This window comes from Ranitomeya imitator, chromosome 3, assembly GCF_032444005.1.
Source record: "Ranitomeya imitator isolate aRanImi1 chromosome 3, aRanImi1.pri, whole genome shotgun sequence".
NCBI classification, from domain to species: Eukaryota; Metazoa; Chordata; class Amphibia; order Anura; family Dendrobatidae; genus Ranitomeya; species Ranitomeya imitator.
In genome coordinates this window covers 690611645-690637237 of record NC_091284.1, presented here as the reverse complement: position 1 = coordinate 690637237, position 25593 = coordinate 690611645, and the positions used below count along the sequence as shown (strand labels likewise).

At 44.4% G+C, this 25593-nt stretch overlaps 1 protein-coding gene across 3 annotated transcripts in view; it reads left to right on the top strand.

Annotated features, from left to right (window-relative positions):
• STAT6 (signal transducer and activator of transcription 6) overlaps positions 1–25593 on the top strand; it is a 254858-nt gene that overhangs the window by 188758 nt on the left and 40507 nt on the right. For all 3 annotated transcript variants that reach the window (XM_069758539.1, XM_069758541.1, XM_069758542.1), the window contains exons 16-17: positions 6533–6590; positions 8775–8846. In XM_069758539.1, coding sequence (XP_069614640.1) covers positions 6533–6590; positions 8775–8846 — 130 coding nt within the window. The remainder of the gene's footprint in view (positions 1–6532; positions 6591–8774; positions 8847–25593) is intronic.

Here is a 25593-nt window from a genome sequence, read left to right as displayed (position 1 = left end):
CCCCTGGAACCAATTTTAACTTGCCTACAGCCAGCCCTATGTTATTATGTTAGGCCTTCGAAGCCTGTCTGCGTCCCGTTCTTTCAACTACAACTACACTGACCAGGCCACTGATGGCCGTGTTCCCCTGGAACCAATTTTAACTTGCCTACAGCCAGCCCAATGTTAGGCCTTTGATGCCTGTCTGCCGTCACTCCTTCCACTAGGCCTCCACTGACCTGTCTATTGCTGCCCGTGTACCCCTTGAACCAACATCATTAAATATAAAAAAAATTAATTTGATTATAAAAAATAAGATCGTGTTGAGATCTCAAATGCAGACATTTTAACAATCAAAACAAACACACAACAAATATCTGGAACTGTACTACAAAGGTCCAACAGCTACAATTTCTTTCTCCTGCAAGAAGTTAACTGAAAGTTTTTTGGAGTTGTTAACACAGATATGGCATCCACCGAGTGTTGTCCTGTCGCGTCTCCTTTAAATTATTTCCAATAAGATGTTAAACTATTAATTTAATAAAATCAATAATTAAAAAAATAATTGAGTAAGTCAAAAGCACATTGCAAATAAACATTAATTACAAATCAAGAAGCATGGCGCGTCCGAGGGTGAGTAGATACCGAATAAGAATATAATCACCCTCGGACGCGCAATGCTTATTTAAAACAGCCTTCCTTCCTAAGAATCAGCCCTTCCGTGGTGTAGAGAGAGGTTGTGTTACACTCCAAGGTGTTCCCCAGGTTGCCTTTCCTGAGCTTCGATCTTCCGGCTCTCGTTTAGTAGCTGTTGGAAACTACGCTGCATTAGGCCTACTAATTGTGTATGGGTGAAACAGTGGCGCATCTGCGGTCCCTCCTTCCACTAGGCCTCCACTGACCTGTCTACTGCGGCCCGTGTACCCCTTGAACCAACCTAATAAAATATTTAAAAAATTAATTTGATTATAAAAAATAAGATCGTGTTGAGATCTCAAATGCAGACATTTTAACAATCAAAACAAACACACAACAAATATCTGGAACTGTACTACAAAGGTCCAACAGCTACAATTTCTTTCTCCTGCAAGAAGTTAACTGAAAGTTTTTTGGAGTTGTTAACACAGATATGGCATCCACCGAGTGTTGTCCTGTCGCGTCTCCTTTAAATTATTTCCATAAGATGTTAAACTATTAATTTAATAAAATCAATAATTAAAAAAATAATTGAGTAAGTCAAAAGCACATTGCAAATAAACATTAATTACAAATCAAGAAGCATGGCGCGTCCGAGGGTGAGTAGATACCGAATAAGAATATAATCACCCTCGGACGCGCAATGCTTATTTACAACAGCCTTCCTTCCTAAGAATCAGCCCTTTCGTGGTGTAGAGAGAGGTTGTGTTACACTCCAAGGTGTTCACCGGGTTGCCTTTCATGAGCTTCGATCTTCCGGCTCTCGTTTAGTAGTTGGTGGAAACTACGCTGCATTAGGCCTACAAATTTGGTATGGGGTGTAGAGACAGGTTGTGTTACACTCCAAGGTTTTCACCAGGTTGCCTTTCCTGAGCTTCGATCTTCATGCTCTCGTTTAGTAGTTGTAGAAAAGTACGCTGCATTAGGCCTACAAAATGGGTATGGGGTGGAGAGAGATGGTGTGTTACACTCCAAGGTGTTCACAAGGTTGCCTTTCCTGAGCTTCGATCTTCATGCTCTCGTTTAGTAGGTGTCGGAAAGTAGGCTGCATTAGGCCTAAAAAATGGGGAATGGGGTGGAGAGAGATGGTGTGTTACACTCCAAGGTGTTCCCCAGGTTTCCTTGCCATTGCTTCGGTCTTCCGACTCTCGTTTAGTAGTTGTAGAAAAGTACACTGCATTAGGCCTAAAAAATGGGTATGGGGTGGAGAGAGATGGTGTGTTACACTCCAAGGTGTTCCCCAGGTTGCCTTTCCTGAGCTTCGATCTTCATGCTCTCGTTTAGTAGGTGTCGGAAAGTAGGCTGCATTAGGCCTACAAATTGGGTATGGGGTGGAGAGAGATGGTGTGTTACACTCCAAGGTGTTCCCCAGGTTGCCTTTCCTGAGCTTCGATCTTCATGCTCTCGTTTAGTAGGTGTCGGAAAGTAGGCTGCATTAGGCCTACAAATTGGGTATGGGGTGGAGAGAGATGGTGTGTTACACTCCAAGGTGTTCCCCAGGTTTCCTTGCCATTGCTTCGGTCTTCCGACTCTCGTTTAGTAGTTGTAGAAAAGTACACAGCATTAGGCCTACAAAATGGGTATGGGGTGGAGAGAGATGGTGTGTTACACTCCAAGGTGTTCCCCAGGTTGCCTTTCCTGAGCTTCGATCTTCATGCTCTCGTTTAGTAGGTGTCGGAAAGTAGGCTGCATTAGGCCTAAAAAATGGGGAATGGGGTGGAGAGAGATGGTGTGTTACACTCCAAGGTGTTCCCCAGGTTTCCTTGCCATTGCTTCGGTCTTCCGACTCTCGTTTAGTAGTTGTAGAAAAGTACACTGCATTAGGCCTAAAAAATGGGTATGGGGTGGAGAGAGATGGTGTGTTACACTCCAAGGTGTTCCCCAGGTTGCCTTTCCTGAACTTCGATCTTCATGCTCTCGTTTAGTAGGTGTCGGAAAGTAGGCTGCATTAGGCCTACAAATTGGGTATGGGGTGGAGAGAGATGGTGTGTTACACTCCAAGGTGTTCCCCAGGTGTCCTTGCCATTGTTTCGGTCTTCCGACTCTCGTTTAGTAGTTGTAGAAAAGTACACAGCATTAGGCCTACAAAATGGGTATGGGGTGGAGAGAGATGGTGTGTTACACTCCAAGGTGTTCCCCAGGTTGCCTTTCCTGAGCTTCTATCTTCAGGCTCTCATTAAATTGTGGTTAAATGGAACAACTGCATTTGGCGTACTAGTTGGTTTGGGGCCTACTATCGGTGTCTGCCACTCCTTGCTGTTCTCCTGGTTTCCTGTCCTGAAATTCCATTTTCAGCCTCTCGTTAAGTAGTTGTTAATGTTAGACTGCATTTGGCCTACTAGTTGGGTTGGGGCCTACTATCGGTGTCTGCCACTCCTTGCTGTTCTCCTCCACTGAACAAAGCTGTGCCGCCTGTTTACTACGGTTGCCAATTTTGAACTGCATTTCGACTACTTACTGATTTGGCCCTACTCTCTGTGTCAGCCTCTCATTCCAGTTGTCCTCCACTGCAATGCCCCCTGGTTATTCCTGTGTTACCAATTTTGAACTGCATTTAGCCCACTTTCTTCTTTGGGCCTATATCTGTGTTTCCACTTCATCGTGCCCATTGCCCAGCCAGTGATAGATGAGTCTGCTGGTACATTGACCCATAACGCAACATTCCCCGTGCACGCTACACAACAACATTGTGACCCTGCTGAAAGTCAGGTTGCTCTTCCCGCATACCATACCACCTTACACGGGGACAAAGAGGAAGGTGCAGATGAAAGTGCAGGTTCCTTCATCAGGTGGGGGGAGGAATACTAGTTGGCGACGTCACTGGCACAGGGCCTCTCATAGTACGCAAAAGTGTTGCTGCCGGTGGGAGGCGCCCCCGCCGTGCAAACACACCGCTGTACTTTGAGGGGCCCTGTGCCAGTGCCAATGCCAACGAGTGGGCCCCCCCTGCTTGCTCAGGTTCACAGCACTTGCAAAGTTGAAATACTTACCTCTCCCTGCTCCACTGCCGTGACGTGGTCCAGATTTCCTGGGCCCACTAATTACTTGAACCAGCCCTACCCCCCACAACTTTAGCCAAATGACCCCCAATTTCAAATGCCTTCCAATTATTATAAGGTAAATTACGCTTGACAAGCTTCATTAAGAAGAATGGATGGTTTTGACATTAAAATGGGTACTCTAGGTGTTTTCCTGGCCCCCACTCACTGCCGACTATGCTGCCCCATTGACTTGCATTGGGTTTCGTGTTTCGGTCGATCCCGACTTTACGTCATAATCGGCCGATTTCACTCGACCCGACTTTGGACATAGTCGGGTTTCGCAAAACCCGGCTCGACTCTAAAAAGGTCAAGGTCGCTCAACTCTAGCATGATCACTTACCTTGTTTTTTATCAGACTGATCCCCCCCCCCCAAAAAAAAAAAAGAAGACATTGTTTTTTGATCTGATTTGAAAATCAAACTCTCCCATGCAAGTTAATGTGTCAGTAAAAAAATGTATACTGGTAACTCTTGGATGCAAACCATGTGTGACTTCAGCGCTGTTTTTATTTACTGTTTAATGGGTAGTAGAAACTTGAAAATGATTTTTTTTTTTGCATATAAAAAAATGGATGCTATAGTTAAGGGAAAAGGGATACAAAACTGATGTAATATGGTCTGTATGTTCTCATATTTGGAAAAACTGGTATGAATGAGGCCATAGAGACAGCTAATCAATTTAACCCCTTTCTGCCATCAGACAGAATAGTGCGTCCAATGACAGATCCCCTGCTTTGATGTGGGCTCCGGCGGTGAGCCTGCATCAAAACTGGGACTGGGACATGTCAGCTGTTTTGTACAGCTGACATGTGCCCGCAACAGGAGTGGGTGGAATCGCAATCCACCCGCCGCTATTAACTAGTTAAATACTACTGTCAAACGCTGACAGCGGCATTTAACAAGCGCTTCAGGCCATCCAGCTGGAAATGCGCGCACCGGTGACCCCCGTCACGTGATCGGGGGTCAGTGATGCATTGGCATAACAACCAGAGGTCTCCTGTAGACTTCTATGGTTGTTGATGCCAGATTGCTGTGAGCGCCACCCTGTGGTCAGCGCTCATAGCAATGCTGTAATTCAGCTACATAGGAGTGATCTGAGCATTGCTCCTGTGTAGCAGAGCCGATCAGGCTATGACAGCCTATAGCCTCCCATGGAAGATATTGAAGCATGGCAAAAAATTTTTTTAAAAAATATATAAAAATATATAAAAGTTTAAATCACCCCCCTTTCACCCCATTCAAAATAAAACAATAAAAAAAAACCTACACATATTTGGTATCGCCACGTTCAGAATCGCCCGATGTATCGATAAAAAAAAGGATTAACCCGATTGCTAAATGGCCTAGCAAGAAAAATATTCCAAACGCCAGAATTACTTTTTGGTCGCCACAACATTGCATTAAAATGCAATAATGGGTGATCAAAAGAATGTATCTGTACCAAAATGGTATAATTAAAAGCATCAGATTGGTGCGCAAAAAATAAGCCCTCCCCTGACCCCGGATCCCGAAAAATGGAGACGCTACGGGTATTGGAAAATTGCGCAATTTATTTTTTTTTTTTAGCAAGGTTTGGAATTTTTTTTTCACCTTTTGCATAAAAAATAACCTAGACATTTTTATGAACTCGTAATAACCTGTAGAATCATAATGGCAGGTCAGTTGTAGCATTTAGTGAAGCTAGCAAAAAAGCCAAACAAAAACAAGTGTGAGAGTGCACTTTTTTGCTATTTCACCGCACTTGGAATTTTTTTTCCTGTTTTCTTGTACACGACTTGGTAAAACCAATGGCGTTGTTCACAAGTACAACTTGTCTGGCAAAAAATAAGCCCTCGCATGGCCATATTGATGGAAAATTAAAAAAGTTATGGCTCTGGGAAAAGGGGAGTGAAAAACGAAAACGCAAAAGCTCCAGGGGTTAAGGGGTCAATGGCTCTCAGGCTGAATTGGCACATTTGTCCTTAAAATGGACAACACATTGAACTGACACAGATGGCATCCGTTCACATCACGGATTGCTTTGACATTTTGAGTTTGGTCAAAATCGGAGCAACCTCTGACATATGTTTTTGTGGACCATCTGATCGCAAAAAAAAGGATATGTGTAAGGACTATACACCAAAATGTGTCCGAGTGCTATCCGTAAAATGAACGGACCGCACACTAAAGTGCATGAGACACGTTTGTATAAATCTGGCAGAACTGGGCAATTGAACCTCTTAAAACAGTTTTCTTATTTGTAACTTTCCTTTGAGACATGAAGAAGGTGCTCTATTATAATATCTGTGGGAGAGAGAAAGGCCCAAATATTATTCAGCCTGTAGCTGATGTCCATACACTACAGATGGATTGGCACTGAGTCTACAGCAGTGAATGATGTGTTGTTTCCGATCTCAGTTTGTGATTAATTAGGAAGACGTTTGTAATAATTAGAGAACACATTAACAAAAACATCAGAATTCCACAGGCGTGTAAAGACTCAGCCATTTAATGCTCTGGTTTGACGATCTCTAATAAAACTGTGTTTGCAAATATTGACCTATACAATTGTACCCTATATAACTGTATACTTCAAGGAATAGGTATGCGAAAATTCTCTTTGCTGTACAAAAATCAAATTGGATAATGGATGGACAGATGGACTGACGTTTGGATGGACGGATGGAGTATAGCTGAGTGTTAAGGTTAACATTGTTGACATGTATATGAATTATTTAGAATTTTTACAGCTGTTAATAACCCTATTTATCCAGAAGAGTGCGGTAGATTATTTTGTGCATGTTATTGTTCTCATTTCTGTTCTTCTCAATCCTACAGAGCTTCCAAGCTGTATTAGTGGCTATAAGCCAACTGCTATTGTAGTGCAGGTTCTGGGGTAAGTGTTAATTAAGCCAATTATCACATGCTTAATTAAAGAAACTGTTATATTCTCTATCTTGCACAGTATCATGGTACACAATGCTGCTGTTCATGTGTGATAAAGCCGAGGGTTGCTTCTGTGTCTCCGGACATTACAGAAAAAGGGGGATACGGGCTGGCTGTGTGATATGCCTCTACAGACTGCATGATGCCACTTGACTTGGCAGGCCAGGACCCAACAAAGTTGAGATGAGGGACACCAGAGTACATAAATAAACTTTATTTAACGAATCAATGAAATGTATATACATCAGATAGCAGGCATGACACTTTAGGAATACATCTTGTACACAATCCAGAGGCAGGAACAACACGGGTACACGCGATGGTACATTTTTATTCCATTACATGTTACAGTCAACAACCAGATCACAATAGTAGCGCCCATGTTCCCTTGAATAGGCAACATGCCTTGAGGTGTATAGCTATGACCCCTCACAACCATTCTCATCTTTCCCTTGGTGTGCCACTGCATCTTCAATTCCCAGTAGGAGAACATGTGTTCCAGCCTTGACATCTTCTTCTCTATGACCTGCAGGTCTGGCTACACTTCCACCTCTTATCTCGTATAGATAATGCTAGCTGTATACCCCGACTTGCCTGAGATGAGGAATCATTCTGCCTTGTTTACTTCAGAAAGTCCTATCCAAGTATGGTCTCCCTTCTTTGCACAAAACACCCTTTTCCATACAAATCTATGAGCAATGGGACCATAGGTCCTTCCCTTTTCAATATTTTCCACTAACTGATACACAAACAGGAAACTGAATTTCCTATCTCCACGTAACTCCTTTGACTCTGTTCTAACCCTAATAGTTAACCCTATTTACTGGTTAGCGAACTGCTGCAGGCCCCAAACCATATAAAACAACATACAAACCATGGCAATGCATTATATTATCAAAGGGTCTTCAAGAGGAGTGTCAATAGCTCCTCCACTCCTTTCTAGTCTATCCAGGCTGTGTTGGGTTTGGGCTTTATGTTCAGGACATTTGCTGGGTAATTCTGCCAGCACATGTTAACATAAAACACAGACATCTGCCACTGTATGCCATAAGGTGGTAATACATCATACCAGGCCTCATGTTAAAAACTTGTCATGGTGGCCTACTGTTGAGCATGCACAGGAGACCACACTTTCCTACATAGCCAGTAATGAAGGTGTACCAACATATACTTGGACACTGTATGCCAAAATAACAGCATAACTTCATGGAATCTTTAGACATAATGGTAAGTGTGTCTTATGAGCTTTGCACATACACTGTGACAACATGTTTTGATCAAGAAATGAAAAAGCTAGTCAATCAAGACAAAGTGTACCTTAATTTTTGGATGGTCCCCAACTGTAATGACTCGCCTCTCAATGTGTCCAAACAGACCTCATGAACTGGGAAACTGATGGGATCCATGTTTAGCTCTTAATTAAACCATTCTAGAAAAGATAGATAGACCTGGGTGCTAAGTGTATGTGTATGATTATATATTGACCACAGCATATTTTGCACCTGTACATTAATGTTATACTAAAGGTGTGAGATCCCTTTTTTTGTTTTGCATGCTTCATTGGGGCATGTGATGGCAAAATCAGGATTGTTGGCAAGTTTGACACAGGGCTAGGTCTATTTGGAGTTCACTTTCTTGTCCTGACTCATGTCCTCTCACTTATATAACATACTACAGTATTTTCTATTTATATAGTTAGGATTATGCAGAAACCTCATATTCCACGGCACTGTAGAGGCATAATCCTCCCTGTCCCCATTGTTGCTCACAATCTAAATTCCCTATGAGTATGTCTTTGGAGTGCGGGAGGAATCCCATACAAATTCCTTGCAGATGTTATCCTTGGTGGGACTTGAACCCAGAATGCCAGCGCTGCACATGTGGAACATGCACAGAACTTTGACCTTCTATAGCAGTACCATATATTTTTGTAGAACTATTTTGATACAAGGAAAGCTGTATACAACATTACTATGGTTATGTTTGTGGTTTTGTCACTATGTGCTAATATCGCAGCTGTGTGTGATTAATCAAAGATTCTTATGTAAAATGAATAAGTACAAGTAGTGTGTGTAAGCCCCATATATAGTATTTACTTAAATTTCCAAAATGTAGTGTCTTTTCTTTTACACAGAGATGAAACTGTGGAAAATAAATCAACAGTAAATGACGTTCGAATGGACCAACAATCTTTACCAAGCTATCCGTGAGTAAAACTCTGATGGTTTGCTTATATTTGGAAAAAAGTGTAAGCCCCCAGAACAGTAAAAGATGTTACAGTAAAGTTGATGCAAATCGAGCATCTTCAGCTCTTCTTTTGATTAGTTGACCTGGTATAACGTCACATGTGCGTCATGCCACAATGATGACACCACCCAAGGCTAGCTAATCAAAAGAAGAGCCCAGGATTCCATCACATGGGAGGTAGTTCATGGGGCTCCTGTCCGTCAGCCTCAGATTAAGGGCATGGCCACTGGACTGGGTCATGTAAAATCAATTTGCACCATCTCTAACCATGAGCTCTGGACAGAAACTAATATACAGCAGGTATATAATGTATATTAACTCAGGTAGGAATAAATGGAAGTTTAAGAAGCGGTACAACACAGTGAGCAACACTGTTTCTAAAATTTGGGTGTTAACTGTGCAAAAGAGTCATGTAGATGTTCTATCAATAGCGGAGATTGCAATATCCCTATAAAGGTTAACCCCTTCGGGACCTTTGATTTACCCATACGTCATCGTCAGATAGGAGTTCCCGATCTTTGACGTATGGCTTCGTCATGGCGATCGTGAGAACACATGAGTTGTGCCTGCCTGATCATCCCCAGGAACTCTGCTTAAGTTAAAGCTGAGACACAGCTGTCATTGCTAAGAGCAGTGCCCACACTACCCCGGCATTTACCCTGGCATTTTAACCCCCTAAATGCTGCAATCGATATCAATCACTGCATTTAGAAAGCTGGAAGAGGGATGGGGCTGCAACTCAATCCAAAAAAAAGCAAGTCCCCTCGCAGGTCCATCATTTGTTAACAGAAATATAGAGGGCTTCCATGTTACTGGTAGCACAAAGGCTCTGGGAAAGCGCTATGGCTCCTCACCCCCAAAAGAAAATCAGCCCTAGTATGCACAAATCACATTTAGTGTCCACACATTTGGCTTGTCTGTAGTGATGAGAAACTGCCTAATTTACCCGGTCCATCTCTTTAGAAACACAAGCTGGGCACTAGGGTTGAGCGAAACGGGTCGTTCATTTTCAAAAGTCGCCGACTTTTGGCAAAGTCGGGTTTCATGAAACCCGATCCGACCCCTGTGCGGGGTCGGCCATGCGGTATGCGACTTTCGCGCCAAAGTCGCGTTTCAATGACGCAAAAAGCGCCATTTCTCAGCCAATGAAGGTAAACGCAGAGTGTGGGCAGCGTGATGACATAGGTCCTGGTCCCCACCATCTTAGAGAAGGGCATTGCAGTGATTGGCTTGCTGTCTGCGGCGTCACAGGGGCTATAAAGGGGCGTTCCCGCTGACCGCCATGTTACTGCTGCTGATCTGAGCTTAGGGAGAGGTTGCTGCCGCTTCGTCAGAAGCAGGGATAGCGTTAGGCAGGGTCCATTAACCACCAAACCGCTTGTGCTGTAGCGATTTCCACTGCCCAACACCACCTTCGGTGTGCAGGGACAGTGGAAGCTACATTTTTTTTTTCCCCTCAGCGCTGTAGCTCATTGGGCTGCCCTAGAAGGCTCCCTGATAGCTGCATTGCTGTGTGTACGCCGCTGTGCAAACCAACTGCTTTTTTCAAAGCACAAATCCTCTTGTTCCTTCCTTTCTGCACAGCTATCTTTTTTGTTTGTCCACACTTTTTATTTAATTTGTGCATCAGTCCACTCCTTATTGCTGTCTGCCATACCTGGCTGAGATTACTGCAGGGAGATAGTAATTGTTGGACACTCCCTGTTTGTTTTTTTTTGTTTTTTTTGTGGGAGATTAAGATTGACATTTCTGCTAGAGTGCCATCCCTGTGTGTGCCATCTCTCACTCAGTGGGCCATAGAAAGCCTATTTATTTTTTTGCTTGATTTGGGTTATAAAATCTACCTGAAAAAATCACTACATCAATCAGTGGGAGAAAAATATTGGCCTCAGTGCTTGTGTGCCACTCTTGACTCCTGTGTGTGCCATCTCTCAGTCAGTGGGCCATAGAAAGCCTATTTATTTTTTTGCTTGATTTGGGTTCTAAAATCTACCTGAAAAAATCACTACATCAATCAGTGGGAGAAAAATATTGGCCTCAGGGCTTGTGTGCCACTCCTGACTCCTGTGTGCATCATCACTCGCTCAGTGGGCCATAGAAAGCCTATTTTTTTTTTTTTTGCTTTATTTGGGTTCTAAATTCTACCTGAAAAAATCAATAAATCAATCAGTGGGAGATTAATATTGGCCTTTGGGCTTGTGTGCCAGTCCTGAGCGTGCCATCTCTCTCACAAATAGTGGGCCATAGAAAGCCTATTTTTTTTTTGGTTGATTTGGGTTCTAAATTCTACCTGAAAAAATCAATAAATCAATCAGTGGGAGATAAATATTGGCCTCTGGGCTTGTGTGCCACTCCTGACTCCTGTGTGCGTCATCTCTCACTCAGTGGGCCATATAAAGCTGTTATGTTTGCTAATGACAGGTGTTATGAAGGCAATCCAGAAACACAGTGTGCTTAGCGATCAGAGCGCACACAGTGATCTGACAAATACCCAAAAATACAAGAACGAGCTCTGAGACGTGGAAACTCTGTAGACTGCACACCTGATCCTATCCTAAACACAACTAAAAGCGGCTGTGGATTGCGCCTAACAACTACCTAGGCAACTCGGCACAGCCTAAGAAACTAGCTAGCCTGAAGATAGAAAAATAGGCCTGACTTGCCCCAGAGAAATTCCCCAAAGGAAAAGGCAGCCCCCCACATATAATGACTGTGAGTAAGATGAAAAGACAAAACGTAGGGATGAAATAGATTCAGCAAAGTGGGGCCCGATATTCTAGGACAGAGCGAGGACAGTAAAGCGAACTTTGCAGTCTACAAAAAACCCTAAAGCAAAACCACGCAAAGGGGGCAAAAAAAACCCACCGTGCCGAACTAACGGCACGGCGGTACACCCTTTGCGTCTCAGAGCTTCCAGCAAAACAAAAGACAAGCTGGACAGAAAAAAAGCAACAAAAAAGCAAAAAGCACTTAGCTATACAGAGCAGCAGGTCACAGGAACAATCAGGAGAAGCTCAGATCCAACACTGAAACATTGACAAGGAGCAAGGATAGCAGCATCAGGCGGAGTTAAGTAATGAAGCAGTTAACGAGCTCACCAGAACACCTGAGGGAGGAAGCTCAGAAGCTGCAGTACCACTTGTGACCACAGGAGTGAATTCAGCCACAGAATTCACAACAGTACCCCCCCCTTGAGGAGGGGTCACCGAACCCTCACCAGAGCCCCCAGGCCGACCAGGATGAGCCGCATGAAAGGCACGAACAAGATCGGAAGCATGAACATCAGAGGCAAAAACCCAGGAATTATCTTCCTGAGCATAACCCTTCCATTTAACCAGATACTGGAGTTTCCGTCTAGAAACACGAGAATCCAAAATCTTCTCCACAATATACTCCAATTCCCCCTCCACCAAAACCGGGGCAGGAGGCTCAACAGATGGAACCATAGGTGCCACGTATCTCCGCAACAACGACCTATGGAATACATTATGTATGGAAAAGGAGTCTGGGAGGGTCAAACGAAAAGACACAGGATTGAGAACCTCAGAAATCCTATACGGACCAATAAAACGAGGTTTAAATTTAGGAGAGGAAACCTTCATAGGAATATGACGAGAAGATAACCAAACCAGATCCCCAACACGAAGTCGGGGACCCACACGGCGTCTGCGATTAGCGAAAAGTTGAGCTTTCTCCTGGGACAAGATCAAATTGTCCACTACCTGAGTCCAGATCTGCTGCAACCTATCCACCACAGAATCCACACCAGGACAGTCCGAAGACTCAACCTGTCCTGAAGAGAAACGAGGATGGAACCCAGAATTGCAAAAAAAATGGAGAAACCAAGGTAGCCGAGCTGGCCCGATTATTAAGGGCGAACTCAGCCAACGGCAAAAAGGACACCCAATCATCCTGGTCTGCAGAAACAAAACATCTCAGATATGTTTCCAAGGTCTGATTGGTTCGTTCGGTCTGGCCGTTAGTCTGAGGATGGAAAGCCGAGGAAAAGGATAGGTCAATGCCCATCCTACCACAAAAGGCTCGCCAAAACCTTGAAACAAACTGGGAACCTCTGTCAGAAACAATATTCTCAGGAATGCCATGCAACCGAACCACATGCTGAAAGAACAAAGGTACCAAATCAGAGGAGGAAGGCAATTTAGCCAAGGGCACCAGATGGACCATTTTAGAAAAGCGATCACAGACCACCCAAATGACTGACATCTTTTGAGAAACGGGAAGGTCAGAAATGAAATCCATCGAAATATGTGTCCAAGGCCTCTTTGGGACCGGCAAGGGCAAAAGCAACCCACTGGCACGAGAACAGCAGGGCTTAGCCCTAGCACAAATCCCACAGGACTGCACAAAAGTACGTACATCCCGTGACAGAGATGGCCACCAGAAGGATCTAGCCACTAACTCTCTGGTACCAAAGATTCCAGGATGACCAGCCAACACCGAACAATGAAGTTCAGAGATAAGTTTATTAGTCCACCTATCAGGGACGAACAGTTTCTCTGCTGGACAACGATCAGGTTTATTCGCCTGAAATTTTTGCAGCACCCGCCGCAAATCAGGGGAGATGGCAGACACAATGACTCCTTCCTTGAGGATACCCGCTGGCTCAGATAAACCCGGAGAGTCGGGCACAAAACTCCTAGACAGAGCATCCGCCTTCACATTTTTAGAGCCCGGAAGGTACGAAATCACAAAGTCGAAGCGGGCAAAAAATAACGACCAACGGGCCTGTCTAGGATTCAAGCGCTTGGCAGACTCGAGATAAGTCAAGTTCTTATGATCAGTCAATACCACCACGCGATGCTTAGCTCCTTCAAGCCAATGACGCCACTCCTCGAATGCCCACTTCATGGCCAGCAACTCTCAATTGCCCACATCATAATTACGCTCAGCGGGCGAAAACTTCCTGGAAAAGAAAGCACATGGTTTCATCACTGAGCAATCAGAACCTCTCTGTGACAAAACCGCCCCTGCTCCAATCTCAGAAGCATCAACCTCGACCTGAAACGGAAGAGAAACATCTGGCTGACACAACACAGGGGCAGAACAAAAACAACGCTTCAACTCCTGAAAAACTTCCACAGCAGCAGAAGACCAATTAACCAAATCAGCACCCTTCTTGGTCAAATCGGTCAATGGTTTGGCAATGCTAGAAAAATTACAGATGAAGCGACGATAAAAATTAGCAAAGCCCAGGAACTTTTGCAGACTTTTCAGAGATGTCGGCTGAATCCAATCCTGGATGGCTTGGACCTTAACTGGATCCATCTCGATAGTAGAAGGGGTAAAGAAGAACCCCAAAAATGAAACTTTCTGCACACCGAAGAGACACTTTGATCCCTTCACAAACAAAGAGTTAGCACGCAGGACCTGAAAAACCATTCTGACCTGCTTCACATGAGACTCCCAATCATCTGAGAAGATCAAAATGTCATCCAAGTAAACAATCAGGAATTTATCCAGATACTCACGGAAGATGTCATGCATAAAAGACTGAAACACAGATGGAGCATTGGCAAGTCCGAACGGCATCACTAGATACTCAAAATGACCCTCGGGGGCGTATTGAATGCAGTTTTCCATTCATCTCCTTGCCTGATTCTCACCAGATTATACGCACCACGAAGATCTATCTTAGTGAACCAACTAGCCCCCTTAATCCGAGCAAACAAGTCAGATAACAATGGCAAGGGATACTGAAATTTAACAGTGATCTTATTAAGAAGGCGGTAATCAATACACGGTCTCAGCGAACCATCCTTCTTGGCTACAAAGAAGAACCCTGCTCCCAGTGGTGATGACGATGGGCGAATATGTCCCTTCTCCAGGGATTCCTTCACATAACTGCGCATAGCGGCGTGTTCGGGCACGGATAAATTAAATAATCGACCTTTAGGGAATTTACTACCAGGAATCAAATTGATAGCACAATCACAATCCCTATGCGGAGGTAGAGCATCGGACTTGGGCTCTTCAAATACATCCTGATAATCAGACAAGAACTCTGGGACCTCAGAAGGGGTGGATGACGAAATCGACAAAAATGGAACATCACCATGTACCCCCTGACAACCCCAGCTGGATACCGACATGGAATTCCAATCCAATACTGGATTATGGGTTTGTAGCCATGGCAACCCCAACACGACCACATCATGCAGATTATGCAACACCAGAAAGCGAATAACTTCCTGATGTGCAGGAGCCATGCACATGGTCAGCTGGGCCCAGTATTGAGGTTTATTCTTGGCCAAAGGTGTAGCATCAATTCCTCTCAATGGAATAGGACACCGCAAAGGCTCCAAGAAAAACCCACAACGTTTAGCATAATCCAAATCCATCAGATTCAGGGCAGCGCCCGAATCCACAAACGCCATGACAGAAAACGACGACAAAGAGCATATCAAGGTAATGGACAGAAGGAATTTGGACTGTACAGTACCAATGACGGCAGACCTAGCGGACCGCTTAGTGCGCTTAGGACAATCAGAAATAGCATGAGTGGAATCACCACAGTAGAAACACAGACCATTCAGACGTCTGTATTCCTGCCGTTCAACTCTAGTCATAGTCCTATCGCACTGCATAGGCTCAGGTTTAACCTCAGGCAGTACCGCCAAATGGTGCACAGATTTACGCTCGCGCAAGCGTCGACCGATCTGAATGGCCAAAGACTCATTCAAACCAGCAGGCATAGGAAATCCCACCATGACATCCTTAAGAGCCTCAGAGAGACCCTTTCTGAACAAAGCTGCCAGCGCAGATTCATTCCACTGAGTGAGTACTGACCATTTCCTAAATTTCTGACAATATACTTCTATATCATCCTGACCCTGGCACAAAGCCAGCAAATTTTTCTCAGCCTGATCCACTGAATTAGGCTCATCGTACAGCAATCCGAGCGCCAGGAAAAACGCATCGACACTACTCAATGCAGGGTCTCCTGGCGCAAGAGAAAATGCCCAGTCTTGAGGGTCGCCGCGCAAAAAAGAAATAATAATCAAAACCTGTTGAATAGGATTACCAGAAGAATGAGGTTTCAAGGCCAGAAATAGCTTACAATTATTTTTGAAACTTAGAAACTTAGTTCTATCTCCAAAAAACAAATCAGGAATAGGAATTCTTGGTTCTAACATAGATTTCTGATCAATAGTATCTTGAATTTTTTGTACATTTATAACGAGATTATCCATTGAAGAGCACAGACCCTGAATATCCATGTCCACACCTGTGTCCAGAATCACCCAAATGTCTAGGGGAAAAAAAAAAAGTGAACACAGAGCAGAAAAAAAAAAAAAATGATGTCAGAACTTTTTCTTTCCCTCTATTGAGAATCATTAGTTTGGCTCCTTGTACTGTTATGTTTGCTAATGACAGGTGTTATGAAGGCAATCCAGAAACACAGTGTGCTTAGCGATCAGAGCGCACACATTGATCTGACAAATACCCAAAAATACAAGAACGAGCTCTGAGACGTGGAAACTCTGTAGACTGCACACCTGATCCTATCCTAAACACAACTAAAAGCGGCTGTGGATTGCGCCTAACAACTACCTAGGCAACTCGGCACAGCCTAAGAAACTAGCTAGCCTGAAGATAGAAAAATAGGCCTGACTTGCCCCAGAGAAATTCCCCAAAGGAAAAGGCAGCCCCCCACATATAATGACTGTGAGTAAGATGAAAAGACAAAACGTAGGGATGAAATAGATTCAGCAAAGTGGGGCCCGATATTCTAGGACAGAGCGAGGACAGTAAAGCGAACTTTGCAGTCTACAAAAAACCCTAAAGCAAAACCACGCAAAGGGGGCAAAAAAAAACCACCGTGCCGAACTAACGGCACGGCGGTACACCCTTTGCGTCTCAGAGCTTCCAGCAAAACAAAAGACAAGCTGGACAGAAAAAAAGCAACAAAAAAGCAAAAAGCACTTAGCTATACAGAGCAGCAGGTCACAGGAACAATCAGGAGAAGCTCAGATCCAACACTGAAACATTGACAAGGAGCAAGGATAGCAGCATCAGGCGGAGTTAAGTAATGAAGCAGTTAACGAGCTCACCAGAACACCTGAGGGAGGAAGCTCAGAAGCTGCAGTACCACTTGTGACCACAGGAGTGAATTCAGCCACAGAATTCACAACAGAAAGCCATCTCTCTCTCTCAGATAGTGGGCCATAGAAAGCCTATTTATTATTTTTTTTATTGGGTTTATAAATTTTCCCTGGAAAAAAAAAAAAAGTGGGAGATTAATATTGGCCTCTGGGCTTGTGTGCCAGTCCTGAGCGTGCCATCTCTCTCACAAATAGTGGGCCATAGAAAGCCTATTTATTTATTTTTTTTTTGGTTTTATATATTCTCCCTGAAAATAAAAAGGGAGATTAATATTGGCCTTTGGGCTTGTGTGCCAGTCCTAAGCGTGCCATCTCTCTCTCTCAGATAGTGGGCCATAGAAAGCCTATTTATTATTTTTTTTATTGGGTTTATAAATTTTCCCTGAAAAAAAAAAAAGTGGGAGATTAATATTGGCCTCTGGGCTTGTGTGCCAGTCCTGAGCGTGCCATCTCTCTCACAAATAGTGGGCCATAGAAAGCCTATTTATTTTTTTGGTTGATTTGGGTTCTAAATTCTACCTGAAAAAATCAATAAATCAATCAGTGGGAGATAAATATTGGCCTCTGGGCTTGTGTGCCACTCCTGACTCCTGTGTGCGTCATCTCTCACTCAGTGGGCCATAGAAAGCCTATTTTTTGTTTTATTTGTTTTATAAATTCTCCCTGAAAAAATCATTTTATTTTATTTGGTTTCTAAATTCTTCCTGAAAAAAATCATTTTTTTTTATTATTTTTTTTTTCTAAAGTCTCCCTGGAAAAAAAAAAAAAAAGTCAAATCAGTGGGAGATTAATATTGCCCTTTCTGCTTGTGTGCCAGTCTTGACTCCTGGGTGTGCCATCTCTCTCTCTCTCTCCAATTGTGGGCCATAGAAAGCCTATTATTTTTTTAGCTTGATTTGGGTTCCAAAATCTACCTGAAAAAATCACTACATCAATCATTGGGAGAACAATATTGGCCTCTGGGCTTGTGTGCCACTCCTGACTCCTGTGTGCGTCATCTCTCACTCCGTGGTCCATAGAAAGCCTATTTTTTCTTTTATTTGTTTTCTAAATTCTCCCTGAAAAATCATTTTATTTTATTTGGTTTCTAAATTCTTCCTGAAAAAATCTTTTTTTTTTATAATTTTTTTTTTTCTAAAGTCTCCCTGGAAAAAAAAAAAAATCAAATCAGTGGGAGATTAATATTGCCCTTTCTGCTTGTGTGCCAGTCTTGACTCCTGGGTGTGCCATCTCTCTCTCTCTCCAATTGTGGGCCATAGAAAGCCTATTTTTTTTTTTAGCTTGATTTGGGTTCCAAAATCAACCTGAAAAAATCACTACATCAATCATTGGGAGAACAATATTGGCCTCTGGGCTTGTGTGCCACTCCTGACTCCTGTGTGCGTCATCTCTCACTCCGTGGGCCATAGAAAGCCTATTTTTTCTTTTATTTGTTTTCTAAATTCTCCCTGAAAAATCATTTTATTTTATTTGGTTTCTAAATTCTTCCTGAAAAAATCTTTTTTTTTTATAATTTTTTTTTTTCTAAAGTCTCCCTGGAAAAAAAAAAAAAATCAAATCAGTGGGAGATTAATATTGCCCTTTCTGCTTGTGTGCCAGTCTTGACTCCTGGGTGTGCCATCTCTCTCTCTCTCTCCAATTGTGGGCCATAGAAAGCCTATTATTTTCTTAGCTTGATTTGGGTTCCAAAATCTACCTGAAAAAATCACTACATCAATCAGTGGGAGATAAATATTGGCCTCTGGGCTTGTGTGCCACTCCTGACTCCTGTGTGCGTCATCTCTCACTCAGTGGGCCATAGAAAGCCTTTTTTTGTTTTATTTGTTTTCTAAATTCTCCCTGAAGAAATCATTTTATTTTATTTGGTTTCTAAATTCTTCCTGAAAAAATCATTTTATTCTATTATTTTTTTTTCCTAAAGTCTCCCTGAAAAAAAAAAAATCAAATCAGTGGGAGATTAATATTTACATTTGTGCTTCAGTGACAGTCCTGCGTGTGTGGCATCTCTCTCATTTGTTGCCACCAACAACAGAGTGTGTAACATTGTGCCTGATTTTCGTCGTGGTCTCACTCACCTGTAAAGGGGTAGCTAAATCATACTGAAGTTATAGCTCACCGTGTAAGTTGTGTGACAGCAACAAATACCGTTAGTTTGGTTACGTTTTTAAAACAATGAGGAAGTCTGGTGGAAGAGGTCGTGGCTGGGGGCGTTCATTGTCAGCTGGTAATGAGGGTAGTGGTAGTGGTGGAGCATCAGCTGGTCGTGGGAAAAAAAATATTGCACCTAAGTCTGGAGCTGTGGAGCCAGGTTCGTCGTCTGGCTACACAAGGCCTCGAACGCTCCCTTTTCTGGGAGTAGGAAAACCGCTTTTAAAGCCGGAGCAGCAAGAGCAAGTTTTGGCTTATCTTGCTGACTCAGCCTCTAGCTCTTTTGCCTCCTCTCGTGAAACTGGTAAATGTCAAAGCAGCGCGTCGTTAGTGGATGTTCACGGTCAGGGACAAGTCGCTTCCTTGTCCTCTTCAGCAAAAACAACAACAGAGAAGAATGCAGCAGGCGACACAACGGGTTACTCCATGGAGCTCTTTACACATACCGTCCCTGGCTTAGAAAGTGAAGCAGTTAACAGTCCATGCCCATTACAAGTTGAATCTGACATGGAGTGCACTGATGCACAGCCACAGCCAGACTACTATGCTGGTCCTTTGACTCAGACCACAATATTGCCCTCGCAGGGTAATGATCAAGAATCAGACCCTGATGAGACTATGTTGCCCCATCACGAACGCTATACCACCGACCGACACGGTGACACAGACGAAGTTGCACACGAGCTACAAGAAGAGGTAATAGATGACCCAGTTCTTGACCCCGATTGGCAGCCATTGGGGGAACAGGGTGCAGGCGGCAGCAGTTCTGAAGCGGAGGAGGAGGGGCCGCAGCAGGCATCAACATCGCAACAGGTTCCATCTGCCGGGCCCGTATCTTGCCCAAAACGCGTGGCAAAGCCAAAACCTGTTGGAGGACAGCGTGGCCATCCGGTTAAAGCTCAGTCTGCAATGCCTGAAAAGGTATCCGATGCTAGAAAGAGTGCAGTCTGGCATTTTTTTAAACAACATCCAATTGATCAGCGCAAAGTCATCTGTCAAAAATGTTCAACTACCTTAAGCAGAGGACAGAATCTGAAAAGTCTCAATACAAGTTGCATGCATAGACATTTAACCACCATGCATTTGCAAGCCTGGACTAACTACCAAACGTCCCTTAAGGTTGTAGCACCCTCGGCCAATGAAGCTAGTCAGCAACGCAACATCCCTTCCGGCAGTGTAGGGCCACCATTTTCCGCACCACCTGCAGTATCTGTGCAGGTTTCTTTGCCAGGCCAAAGCAGTCAGGGTCAGGGAATCACCAGTTTCGTAGTAGGAAACACTGCATCTAGGGCACCGGCGGCAACAATACCATCTCCCACCGTCTCTCAGTCTGCCATGTCCACCAGCACCCCCGCTAGTTCCACGATCTCCAGCTCTCCAGTCCAGCTCACCCTACATGAGACTATGGTTAGAAAAAGGAAGTACTTAGCCTCGCATCCGCGTACACAGGGTTTGAACGCCCACATAGCTAGACTAATCTCGTTAGAGATGATGCCCTACCGGTTAGTTGAAAGCGAAGCTTTCAAAGCCCTGATGGACTACGCTGTACCACGCTACGAGCTACCCAGTCGACACTTTTTTTCCAGAAAAGCCATCCCAGCCCTCCACCAGCATGTTAAAGAGCGCATCGTCCATGCACTCAGGCAATCTGTGAGCACAAAGGTGCACCTGACAACAGATGCATGGACCAGTAGGCATGGCCAGGGACGTTACGTGTCCATCACGGCACACTGGGTGAATGTTGTGGATGCAGGGTCCACAGGGGACAGCAAGTTTGGGACAGTTCTGCCTAGCCCACGGTCTAGGAAACAGTTGGCTGTAGCCGTTCGCACCCCCTCCTCCTCCTCTTCGTCCTTCTGCAGAAGCGAGAGCTCGTCCACAGACCGCAGTCGCACAACCACTCCATCCGCAGCTGCCACTGTTGCACACCAGGTCTCCCATTATGGGGCAGCTACTGGCAAACGTCAGCAGGCTGTATTGGCTATGAAGTGTTTGGGCGACAACAGACACACCGCGGAAGTTCTGTCCGAGTTCTTGCAGAAAGAAACGCAGTCGTGGCTGGGCACTGTAGATTTTGAGGCAGGCAAGGTAGTGAGTGATAACGGAAGGAATTTCATGGCTGCCATCTCCCTTTCCCAACTGAAACACATTCCTTGCCTGGCTCACACCTTAAACCTGGTGGTGCAGTGCTTCCTGAAAAGTTATCCGGGGTTATCCGACCTGCTCCTCAAAGTGCGTGGAGTTTGCTCACATATCCGCCGTTCGCCCGTACACTCCAGCCGTATGCAGACCTATCAGCGTTCTTTGAACCTTCCCCAGCATCGCCTAATCATAGACGTTGCAACAAGGTGGAACTCAACACTGCACATGCTTCAGAGACTGTGCGAACAGAGGCGGGCTGTTATGTTTTTGTGGGAGGATACACATACACGGGCAGGCAGTAGGATGGCAGACATGGAGTCGTCAGGTGTGCAGTGGTCGAAGATTCAAGACATGTGTCAAGTCCTTCAGTGTTTTGAGGAATGCACACGGCTGGTTAGTGCAGACAACGCCATAATAAGCATGAGCATCCCCCTAATGCGTCTGCTGATGCAAAGTTTGACGCACATAAAGGATCAGGCGTCTGCAGCTGAGGAAGAGGAAAGCCTTGATGACAGTCAGCCATTGTCTGGCCAGGGCAGTGTACAGGACGAGTTAGCGGGCGAAGAGGAGGAGGAGGACGAGGAGGATGATGGGGATGATTATATTTTTAATGAGGAAGCTTTTCCGGGGCCACTGGAAATTGGTGGCGCGGCAAGGCCGGGTTCTGGTTTTTGGAGGGACACAAGTGACGTTGATTTGCCTGAAACTGCCCCTCAACCAAGCACAACCGCAGATTTGAGAACTGGAACTTTGGCCCACATGGCGGATTATGCCTTACGTATCCTCAAAAGGGACACACGCATAACTAAAATGATGAACGATGACGATTACTGGTTGGCCTGCCTCCTTGATCCTCGCTATAAAGGCAAATTGCAAAATATAATGCCACATGAGAACTTGGAACTAATATTAGCAACCAAACAATCAACTCTTGTTGACCGTTTGCTTCTGGCATTCCCTGCACACAGCGCCCGTGATCGTTCTCACACGAGCTGCAGGGGCCAGCAGACCAGAGGAGTTAGAGGGGCAGAAATCAGAAGTGGCGTTGGCCAGAGGGGTTTTCTGACCAGGTTGTGGAGTGATTTTGCTATGACCGCAGACAGGACAGGTACTGCAGCATCAATTCAAAGTGACAGGAGACAACATTTGTCCAGTATGGTTACAAACTATTTTTCATCCCTTATCGATGTTCTCCCTCAACCGTCATTCCCATTTGATTACTGGGCATCAAAATTAGACACCTGGCCAGAATTGGCAGAATATGCATTGCAGGAGCTTGCTTGCCCGGCAGCTAGTGTCCTATCAGAAAGAGTATTCAGTGCTGCAGGTTCAACACTAACAGAAATAAGGACTCGTCTGGCTACCCAAAATGTAGATGATCTAACCTTCATTAAAATGAACCACAACTGGATTTCGAAATCTTTTGCCCCACCTTGCCCGGCTGACACCTAGCTTTCCTATGAAAAGGTCTTGCCTGTGGACTATTCTGAATGACTTTTCCAATCTCGTAATTTTCTGCACCTGATTGTCCACCATACGACATGTTTACACTTCACTAAATGGCCAAACTCCCCACACGGGGCCGTGATATCGACACTTGGCGCCAGCACCCGTGAGAGTGCTGTTTGTCTGAAGAGGTGGGTGTGCCCGCTTTTGGTTGACGGCACTGCCACTGGGTCCCTCCTAGTACAATAAAGTGTCTCTGGCGGTGGTGGTGCGCACCCAATGTCAGACACACCGTTGTAATATGAGGGGCCCTGGGCCTGTACCGCCGGCCACAAGACAGTCCCCCCCCCAGCTCAAACAGTGCTCTACCACTTGCAAAATTATCTCACAGCTCCACCAATGTTTAGTCTATGCGCTGACATCCTTCAATGCCTGCCACTGACAATACCATTGTATTGACATTTTTGTTATGTTAGGCCTTCGAAGCCTGTCTGCGGTCACTCCTTCCACTATGCCTCCACTGACCACACCACTGCTGCCCGTGTACCCCTGGAACCAATTTAAAATTGCCTACAGCCATGTGTTATTATTTTAGGCCTTCGATGCCTGTCTGCGGTCACTCCTTACAATATGCCTCCACTGACCACACCACTGCTGCCCGTGTACCCCTGGAACCAATTTAAAATTGCCTACAGCCAGCTCAATTTTTTTATTTTAGGCCTTCGATGCCTGTCTGCGGTCCGTTCTTTCTACTACTACTACACTGACCAGGCCACTGCTGCCCGTGTTCCCCTGGAACCAATTTAAAATTGCCTACAGCCATGTGTTATTATTTTAGGCCTTCGATGCCTGTCTGCGGTCACTCCTTCCACTAGGCCTCCACTGACCACACCACTGCTGCCCGTGTACCCCTGGAACCAATTTAAAATTGCCTACAGCCAGCCCAATTTTTTTATTTTAGGCCTTCGATGCCTGTCTGCGGTCCGTTCTTTCTACTACTACTACACTGACCAGGCCACTGCTGCCCGTGTTCCCCTGGAACCAATTTAAAATTGCCTACAGCCATGTATTATTATTTTAGGCCTTCGATGCCTGTCTGCGGTCACTCCTTCCACTAGGCCTCCACTGACCACACCACTGCTGCCCGTGTACCCCTGGAACCTATTTATAATTGCATAGAGCATCCTTTTTTTAATAGTAGGCGTACAAAGTCTGTCTGCGGTTCACTATTGAAATTGTCCTCCACTGCCCAGAGCACTGCAGCTTGTGTACCCCTGTAACTTTTTTCTGCTGCAGTGAGCCACATTTTTGGTTTGAGTCCTACTACCTTCTAAAGCAGATAGATGAAGCTGCAACCCATAATGAGGTCCTGGTTATGGGGGACTTTAACTACCTGGATATTAACTGGGAAACAGAAACCTGTGAAACCCATAAAGGCAACAGGTTTCTGCTAATAACCAAGAAAAATTATCTTTCACAATTGGTGCAGAATCCAACCAGAGGAGCAGCACTTTTAGACCTAATACTATCTAATAGACCTGACAGAATAACAAATCTGCAGGTGGTTGGGCATTTAGGAAATAGCGACCACAATATTGTGCAGTTTCACCTGTCTTTCACTAGGGGGACTTGTCAGGGAGTCACAAAAACATTGAACTTTAGGAAGGCAAAGTTTGAACAGCTTAGAGATGCCCTTAATCTGGTAGACTGGGACAATATCCTCAGAAATGAGAATACAGATAATAAATGGGAAATGTTTAAGAACATCCTAAATAGGCAGTGTAAGCGGTTTATACCTTGTGGGAATAAAAGGACTAGAAATAGGAAAAACCCAATGTGGCTAAACAAAGAAGTAAGACAGGCAATTAACAGTAAAAAGAAAGCATTTGCACTACTAAAGCAGGATGGCACCATTGAAGCTCTAAAAAACTATAGGGAGAAAAATACTTTATCTAAAAAACTAATTAAAGCTGCCAAAAAGGAAACAGAGAAGCACATTGCTAAGGAGAGTAAAACTAATCCCAAACTGTTCTTCAACTATATCAATAGTAAAAGAATAAAAACTGAAAATGTAGGCCCCTTAAAAAATAGTGAGGAAAGAATGGTTGTAGATGACGAGGAAAAAGCTAACATATTAAACACCTTCTTCTCCACGGTATTCACGGTGGAAAATGAAATGCTAGGTGAAATCCCAAGAAACAATGAAAACCCTATATTAAGGGTCACCAATCTAACCCAAGAAGAGGTGCGAAACCGGCTAAATAAGATTAAAATAGATAAATCTCCGGGTCCGGATGGCATACACCCACGAGTACTAAGAGAACTAAGTAATGTAATAGATAAACCATTATTTCTTATTTTTAGTGACTCTATAGCGACAGGGTCTGTTCCGCAGGACTGGCGCATAACAAATGTGGTGCCAATATTCAAAAAGGGCTCTAAAAGTGAACCTGGAAATTATAGGCCAGTAAGTCTAACCTCTATTGTTGGTAAAATATTTGAAGGGTTTCTGAGGGATGTTATTCTGGATTATCTCAATGAGAATAACTGTTTAACTCCATATCAGCATGGGTTTATGAGAAATCGCTCCTGTCAAACCAATCTAATCAGTTTTTATGACGAGGTAAGCTATAGGCTGGACCACGGTGAGTCATTGGACGTGGTATATCTCGATTTTTCCAAAGCGTTTGATACCGTGCCGCACAAGAGGTTGGTACACAAAATGAGAATGCTTGGTCTGGGGGAAAATGTGTGTAAATGGGTTAGTAACTGGCTTAGTGATAGAAAGCAGAGGGTGGTTATAAATGGTATAGTCTCTAACTGGGTCGCTGTGACCAGTGGGGTACC